Here is a 9,365-nt window from a genome sequence, read left to right as displayed (position 1 = left end):
CTAGGCAGATTCACTGACTGAGGAGGAAAGCGCTTAATCATCAGGTGGATGTGTGTGCGTACCATCCAGTACGTGCTTGCATGCGTGTTCAATCGACAGGTGGATGCTGTTTGCGTTAGCTCCTGGCCAGAGGATAGCACCAATGCTTTCTGTTACTCTGTCAGTGGTGTGTGTGTTATTGTCTGAGCGGTTAGTTTGTCTCCATTCAGTCACAGTATGTTTGTAATCAGATTAGCATTGCGCCGTATCTGCTATCTCAATGCATCACTGCACGCTGCCAAATCTGTGTATGTGTGTTTAGAATCTGCTAGCGCAGCACATTACCCGTTGCTGCCAAATGTGTCTGTGTCCCAGCCTGCCTCCAGCCTTTTCCCAGATAACATCTGATCTGATTGTTTGTTGTGCCTTTCTGCTCTCAAAGACCTGATTGTGTGGATAGAGACTCATAATCATCTGTTTATTGGAGCAGATAAGACTTTATATTCCGTAGGGAGATTACATCGCTAGGTTGTATCTCTCTTTGATTTCACACACACACACTGCCAACTTTATCACGATGCCAGCAGTGTGTGTCACAGTGTGTGTTTGTGCGTGTGTGCCTGTGTGCACATACATGTGAGTGTGGGTGCTATATATGCGACTCTCTGTGGTCCTCTCCCTCCAGGTGCCGGTGTCCATGGCTATGTTGACCCCCCAGATGATCAGTCCTCAACAGATGCAGCAGATCCTGTCCCCCCCTCAGCTACAGGCCCTGCTGCAACAACAACAGGCCCTTATGCTTCAGCAGGTAACACACACACACACTCTCACACACACACACACACACTCCTTCCTGGGCTCAGTCCCAGCCCAGCATGTCTAGATGTGTCTATGTTGAGGTGCTGACACTGGTTGTGATTGTATCCTCTGGCACAGACACACCCACACACACACACACACAGAGTCTCACACTTGCCAATTCTATAAAGCCTGTTTAGTCCTCGAGCACCTCCCCATCAGTGAGCATAGCCAAACTCTTACAAATGCTTATTTTAGCAATGTAACACCCAGCCACACACTCAGCCACACACACACTTCGCAGCCAGCGAGAGCTTATGTTAGCCGTCTTTGGGCACCAGTTAACATGTCCTGGTTGATGGTTGGTTAGGGGTGTGTGATGAGGTGCTATGATCTGGGTGTGTGTTGGAGGCGGGAGTGTGTTTGTTCCGTTTGGTTCGGCACGGTAAACATTCTTACCTGGCAGGCAACATCACAAGTCTGTCAAATATTTAACACACATCACACACATAACACACAATCACACACCCACACATACAACACAACTGTCAAATATTTAACACAACGCTGTCGTCGCTGGCACCAAACACGCCCCCCCGACCTTCTCACCTCACACACCTTCGGAAATTAGTCCACATACACACTCACAAAAATACACACACACCACACGCAAATACACACACACACACACACACACACTCTAAAACATGCTGGGTTGTTTGGTTGACCCAACTGTTGGGTTGTTTGGTTGACCCAACTGTTGGGTTGTTTGGTTGACCCAACTGCTGGGTTGTTTGGTTGACCCAACTGCTGGGTTGTTTGGTTGACCCAACTGCTGGGTTGTTTGGTTGACCCAACTGTTGGGTTGTTTGGTTGACCCAACTGTTGGGTTGCAGGTGTTGGGTCACTTAGTTGGATTGTTTTCTTTAAGAACTGCTGGGTTATTGGTGCTGGGTTATTGAGATATGACCCAGTGGGACGCCCATGAGTGTAAATGTAATTACTGTTCATATGTTCTGTTGCATAGTTATCACATATTAAGGTCGACCATTTACATTTTTGTAGCTTCAATGACGCTTACAGAAGTGTATGAGTTCCCTTAAAGCCTATGTCAGTCCCATTGTTGGGATACAATAAGTTTGAATACTATAAGGGCACAAGGTGAGACCCAAATGCAGACACAGGAGGCAGATGGTTGAGCTCCGATATTTATTATAACAAAAGGGGTAGGCAAAAGGCAGGTCGGGTACAGGTGAGAGTTCATAAAGCAGGTCAGAGTCCAAACAGTACAGGGCGTTAGACAGTCTCAAGGTCAGGACAGGCAGGGAGGTCAGGCAGGCAGATTCGCCGTCAGGACATGCAAGGATCAATAACCAGGAGGGCTAGGAAAAAACAGAGACTGGGGAAAATAGGAGCTAGGAAAAACGCTGGTTGACTTGGCAAAACAAACTGGCACAGAGAGACAGGAAACACAGGGATAAATACACCAGGGACTAATGGGGAAACAGGTGACACCTGGAGGTGGGTGGAGACAATCACAAAGACAGGTGAAACAGATCAGGGCGTGACAAATACTTTATTATAATAATATTATTAATATTATAGAAGAATATGTACAAAAATATTCACACCCCTTGACTTTTTCTACATTTTGTTACATTACATCCTCATTCTAAAATGGATTACATTATTTTTTCCCCTCATCAATCTACACACAATACCCATAATGACAAAGCAAAAACAGGTTTAAAAAAAACCCCGGAAATACCTTATTCACATAAGTATTCAGACCGTTTGCTATGAGACTCGAAATTGAGTTCAGGTGCATCCTGTTTTCATTGATTATCCTTGAGATGTTTCTACAACTTGATTGGAGTCCACCTGTGGTAAATTCAATTGATTGGACATGATTTGGAAAGGCACACACCTGTCTATATAAGGTCCCACAGTTGACAGTGCTTGTCAGAGCAAAAACCAAGCCATGAGGTCGAAGGAATTGTCCATAGAGCTCCAAGACAGGATTGTGTTGATGCACAGATCTGAGGAAGGGTACCAAAAACAATTTGCGGCACTGAAGGTCCCCAAGAACACAGTGGCCTCATCATTCTTAAATGGAAGAAGTTTGGAACCACCAAGACTCTTCCTAGAACTAGCCACCCGGCCAAACTTAGCAATAGGGGGAGAAGTGCCTAGGTCAGGGAGATGACCAAGAACCCGATGGTCACTCTGACAGAGCTCCAGAGTTCCTCTGTGGAAATGGGAGAACCTTCCAGAAGGACAACCATCTCTGCAGCACACCACCAATCAGGCCTTTATGGTAGAGTTGCCAGACGGAAGCCCTTCCACAGTAAAAGGCACATGACAGCCCGCTTGGAGTTTGCCAAAAGGCACCTAAAGGACTCTCAGACCATGAGAAACAAGATTCTCTGGTCTGATGAAACCAAAATTGAAGTATTTGGCCTGAATGCCAAGCGTCACGTCTAGAGGAAACCTAGCACCATTCTTATGGTGAAGCATGGTGGTGGCAGCATCATGCTGTGGTGATGTTTTTCAGTGGCAGGGACTGGGAGACTAGTCAGGATCAAGAGATTCTTGATGAAAACCTGCTCCACAGAGCTCATAACCTCAGACTGGGGAAATACTTTCTTGAGAAAAATGGGAGAAACTCCCCAAATGCAGGTGTGCCAAGCTTGTAGCGTCATACTCAAGGCAGCCTTGAGTCTTCTTGGGTATGACGCTGCAAGCTTGGCACACCTGCATTTGGGGAGTTTGTCCCATTTTTCTCAGCAAGGTACTGAGTAAAGGGTCTGAATACAGGTTTTTAATACATTTGCAAAAATGTCTAAAAACCTATTTTTGCTTTGTCATTATGGGGTGTTGTGTGTAGATTGAAGAGGATTTAATTATATTTTATTCATTCTAAAATAAGGCTGTAACGTAACAGCATGTGGAAAAAGTCAAGGGGTCTGAATACTTTCAGAATGGACTGTACACACACTTTCTCTCCTGTACGTGTTGAATAGGCAGCTATTAAAAGTGTGTAGACAGAACAGTAATTCTGACAGAGGCAGGGCGACAACAGATACATTGAACACACACACATATGTCCAGGGCTTGAACAGATAGTAGATTTAATAAGGAATTGTTGCTTTAGGCCATTATAAATTGCAGTGGGAAGATCTGACAAAATGGATGGTAATGGAAATATGCTGTCTCTCTGGGAATGAGATGGTTAAGAAGAGCTTGCATAGTCTTTTTACTCTAACGAGGAGAGAGGCGGTGGGGGTGAAACACTTACACACACACACACACGCTCACACATACACACACTTGTGTAAGGCCATTTTACCTCTGCTTTTAAAACCACTTGAGTTTAACACAACTCTCCCACTTAATTAACCACAGCATGACTGCCACCTAGTCTATATCAGCAAATCAGCCACAAATCAACACACACACACACACACACACACACACACACACACACACACACACACACACACACACACACACATACACACAGCAATCACAGACCACATCAGTCATCGGAACATTACATTTCATATCCCCATGGAGACTTTGCATTGTGTGTGTGTGTGTGTGTGTTTTAACCTTTACTTTTCCTTTAACCTTTAATTACACCACAGCTGATCTGGTTCTTTCTTGGTGTGTTAGTCAAGGCAAGGTCACGGTAATAGGCTGGCAAGGTGAGTGGCTCTCTTAATGCTACAGAGCCACTGAATCACATCATAAAAAAATACCTTAATTATCACTTAATTATTCTTACAACTCTCCAGCACCAGCCTAGCTTGTGTGTGCATGCGTGCATGTGTGTGTCTGTGAAAGGGAGGCAGCCAGTGACTTGGAGAGGAGAGATTAACTCAGCCTATGGACTATGAAAAGACAGGGAGGAGGGACAGAGGGGAAAATGGGAGGGACAAAGAATAAAGAGCAATGGACAGAATCAGAGGAATAGAAAGAGGAACACACATTCCCCTGTTGTAGAGACATGCTGTCAGAGCACTGGGAGATGCTTGTCTTCATGGAGTGTCCTTGGTAAATGATTGATTAGTTAGTCAAACAAACAGAAACAGGCTGTGTCTCGTCAGTAGTAACAGTACCAGCCAGTAGAAGTCCAATGTGGCTCCCTGTTATCGTCTCCTTCCCTCATCTTCTCTGGTCTGAAATACAGCCTGGTTGAAACCATACTTTTTACCATTACTAGGCTAGTTGTTCACTTCAGACTATAAAGATCAACAAGATTTCATAGTTTACTTTCTGCGTGGTTACAGGATTCAACAGAAGCAACTCGCAGGTTAACAGTTTAGGCATTAACTCTGAGTGGTTAAGGTTAGGGCTATGGTTTGGGGAAGCCTTAAAACCAAATAATTAAAAACTATGCGCTATGACAATCAAGTATCATCAGTATTCTTACGTTTTGCTAGAGCATTGTGAACGGCTGTGGCGCAGTGTTGTGAGCAACGCGCTCCGAGCGTCACGAGTTCGCGCCCAGTATTGGGCGATGCTTTTTGTTTCATTTTAGCGCTGAGGATATATCGTTCTCAGTACCTTTTCAAACGATTGAAATCAACGTTTATTTCTAGCGATCAGGCTGATACACCTTGATTCGCCTTCAAAATGGCCACATCAGATCACGTCCCTCCTCCCCCAACCCGATAAGTAAGCAGCCCATAAATAACAGTGTATCACATCTGTCTCTGGCGCTATGGCGACGCCTTTTCCATGCCAGCTACTGTAGGGCACCAAGATTTACCGGGCGCCTCAAACCTCCACCTCCACTGGGCCTGTACACAGACCCACGCCCTCCTCTGTCCAGGTGTTTCAAGTGAACATTAAATAACTATTTCTAAAGGAAGAAAGTCAAACAAAAACAGCTATGTGCATCTCTCCATGGCTTCAGCAGCACATCTTCCCTAGAGGGACAGAACACTCCTGTTGGGTCATGTTTGCACATCTCTTTCATCCTTTTACCACGTGAGAATCAACATTTATCTAGAAAGACGTGTGTATTTGATCATGCTAACTGGTTTATCTACCTCTTTTCCCTCATCATAATGCTCCTCCAGCAGGTTCCCTCCCTGCACACATTATACACCTATTCACATTGCAATAACATGTTGTCTACCTGCTTTAGTTGTTGTGGAAACTGATTATACATCACATAAACACACACACACCGCCTCAGTCTTACTGCTCTCTATTGTACTTTGTGTTATTGCAGCTAGGCCTGGGGTTTGCTGTCACAGGAGGCTTTTGATCAATTTCCCTCCCTCCCTCCCTCTCCAGCTACAGGAGTACTATAAGAAGCAACAAGAGCAGCTGCATCTTCAGCTTCTGACTCAGCAGCAGCAGCAGGCTGGGAAGCAGGCAGCCAAAGAGGTGAGACCCCTACTGAATGGTGTTATCAAGTGCACTCACAAGCACACTCGTACACAGTTGAAGTGGCCAACACGCGAGTTAGGGGATTGTGGAGTAGGGCCCAAGGAGGTGAGCGTTTGCACTGAGGCAGAGTGTTCACCTCTTCTACTCTCCTGTCCTCTTATCCTATCATTCTCTCCTTTCCTCCTTCTGTCCTCCTATTGTATTTCTGTGTTGTGTACTCTGCGTTTCCAAACAGGGATTATGGTGATGGAATAGGGCTTTACATTTCTCTCTGCTAACACACCATGCCAAACCCTATTCACAGAGAGCTCTGTCTTAATGCAGGATAAGTATTTATTTACATGCCGTGTAAATGTGTGCGTGTGTGCGCGTGTGCGTGTGTGTGCGTGTGAAGCCTGAAGTAAAATCCTGTTGTAGCTTCACTATAAGAGGGGTCTGACACTTTCAATTGTCAATTAACCCCCGCAAGCGGTGAGAACGGTGCCAACACACACCTCCGCAAGGTTTAATCACACTAACAGGGATCATGGGGGATCAAGTAGCATCACAACACGTAACAACAAAGAGCATCCACATCAATCACACCAGATTACTGTCATAGAGGTTATGTTGGGAGGGTGGGCTTGGTTCATTTCTGATTCTCTGTAATAATGGTATGGGTATAGTAATGCATTTTATTTTGCATCAAACACAACATTTTCAGTCACCTCCTTGTCTGAAGGACAAGTGGATAAACAGGTTCATGTCAAGCCCTGCATGTTTTTTTCAAAAGTCTCATAGAATGTAGACCTACATTGAACACCACACATTGGCTGCTACTGTAGGCTGAATGATAGAATAACTATTTCCCTATTAAAATGTTATGGGATGCATTTTCTCCATTGTTTTTGATGGAAGGCCACTCTGGTAGGCCTACATTATGATCAAATAGCCACAGTAGTCTTCTTGACCACTGTCTGAAACTGTAACTTAAAGCGGGTACTAGAGGTCGACCGATTATGATTTTTCAACGCCGATACCAATACCGATTATTGGAGGGGCCAAAAAGGCCAGTGCCGATTAATCTGCCGATTTTATTTATTTATTTGTAATAATGACAATTACAACAATACTGAATGAACACTTTTATTTTAACTTAATATAATACATCAATAATATCAATTTAGCCTCAAATAACTAATGAAACATGTTCAATTTGGTTTAAATAATGCAAAAACAAAGTGTTGGAGAAGAAAGTAAAAGTGCAATATGTGCCATGTAAGAAAGCTAACATTTAAGTGCCTTGCTCAGAACATGAGAACATATGAAAGCTGGTGGTTCCTTTTAACATGAGTCTTCAATATTCCCAGGTAAGAAGTTTTAGGTTGTAGTTATTATAGGAATTATAGGACTATTTCTCTCTATACCATTTGTATTTCATATACCTTTGACTATTGGATGTTCTAATAGGTACTTTAGTATTGCCAGTGTAACAGTATAGCATCCGTCCCTCTCCTCGCCCCTACCTGGGCTCGAACCAGGAACACATCGACAACAGCCACCCTCGAAGCATCGTTACCCATCGCTCCACAAAAGGGGAACAACTACTTCAAGGTCTCAGAGCGAGTGACGTCACCGATTGAAACGCTATTAGCGTGCACCCGGCTAACTAGCTAGCCATTTCACATCAGTTACACCAGCCTAATCTCGGGAGTTGATAGGCTTGAAGTCATAAACAGCTCAATGCTTGAAGCACAGCGAAGAGCTGCTGGCAAACGCACGAAAGTGCTGTTTGAATGAATGCTTACGAGCCTGCTGCTGCCTGCCACCGCTCAGACTGCTCTATCAAATCATAGACTTAATTATAACATAATAACACACAGAAATATGAGCCTTAATATGGTCAAATCTGGAAACTATCATTTCGAAAACAAAACGTTTATTCTTTCAGTGAAATACGGAACCATTCCGTATTTTATCTAATGGGTGGCATCCATAAGTCTAAATATACCTGTTACATTGCACAACCTTCAATGTTATGTCATAATTATGTAAAATTCTGGCAAATTAGTTCGCAACGAGCCAGGCGGCCCAAACTGTTGCATATACCCTGACTCTGCGTGCAATGAACGCAAGAGAAGTGACACAATTTCCCTAGTTTAATATTGCCTGCTAACCTGGATTTCTTTTAACTAAATATGCAGGTTTAAAAAAATATACTTCTGTGTATTGATTTTAAGAAAGGCATTGATGTTTATGGTTAGGTACATTCGTGCAACGATTGTGCTTTTTTCGCAAATGCCCTTTCTTAAATCATCCCCTGTTTGGCAAAGTTGGCTGTCTTTGTTAGGAAGAAATAGTCTTCACAGTTCGCAACGAGCCAGGAGGCCAAAACTGCTGCATATACCCTGACTCTGTTGCACAGAACGCAAGAGAAGTGACACAATTTCCCTAGTTAAAAGAAATCCATGTTAGCAGGCAATATTAACTAAATATGCAGGTTTAAAAATATATACTTGTGTATTGATTTTAAGAAAGGCATTGATGTTTATGGTTAGGTACACATTGGTGCAACGACAGTGCTTTTTTCGCGAATGCGCTTGTTAAATCACCCATTTGGCGAAGTAGGCTATGATTCAATGATAAATTAACAGGCACCGTATCGATTATATGCAACACAGGACAAGCTAGATAAACTAGTAATATCATCAACCATGTGTAGTTAACTAGTGATTATGTTAAGATTGTTTTTTATAAGATACGTTTATTGCTAGCTAGCACCTTACCTTGGCTCCTTGCTGCACTCGCATAACAGGTAGTCAGCCTGCCACGCAGTCTCCTCATGGAGTGCAATGTAATCGGCCATGATCGCTGTCCAAAAATGCCGATTACTGATTGTTATGAAAACGTGAAATCGTCCCTAATTAATCGGCCATTCTGATTAGTAGGTCGACCTCTAGCGGGTACAGCCTCAGTATTCACAGTAAACTCGCGCTGAAAGTTGCATAGAATTTTCCACATCGTTCAAGTTTCTGCTCAGAAGACCCGAAATTTGCTCAGTGCCTAATTTTTTGGGAGGGAACATTGGTTATCAGTTGTCAGAGGTGTCTAAGACAACAATAATATAGAGATTTTATCACAAACACACACACTCTCACACATACAAACACACACATTCACCATCCAATTTTCAGAGAGTAGAGGAG

General features: G+C 43.5%; 1 protein-coding gene across 5 annotated transcripts in view; it reads left to right on the top strand.

The window, feature by feature from the left end:
* The first annotated feature begins 650 nt into the window (after window positions 1-650).
* The window catches only part of foxp4 (forkhead box P4), a 68,095-nt gene continuing 59,380 nt past the window's right edge, over window positions 651-9,365 (top strand). For all 5 annotated transcript variants that reach the window (XM_029694197.1, XM_029694200.1, XM_029694199.1 and 2 more), the window contains exons 1-2: window positions 651-787; window positions 6,085-6,177. In XM_029694197.1, the coding sequence (XP_029550057.1) occupies window positions 677-787; window positions 6,085-6,177 (204 nt within the window). In that variant the 5' untranslated portion in view covers window positions 651-676. The remainder of the gene's footprint in view (window positions 788-6,084; window positions 6,178-9,365) is intronic.

This window comes from Salmo trutta, chromosome 16 (genome assembly GCF_901001165.1).
Source record: "Salmo trutta chromosome 16, fSalTru1.1, whole genome shotgun sequence".
NCBI classification, from domain to species: Eukaryota; Metazoa; Chordata; class Actinopteri; order Salmoniformes; family Salmonidae; genus Salmo; species Salmo trutta.
This window is presented reverse-complemented; position numbering and strand designations above follow the sequence as displayed.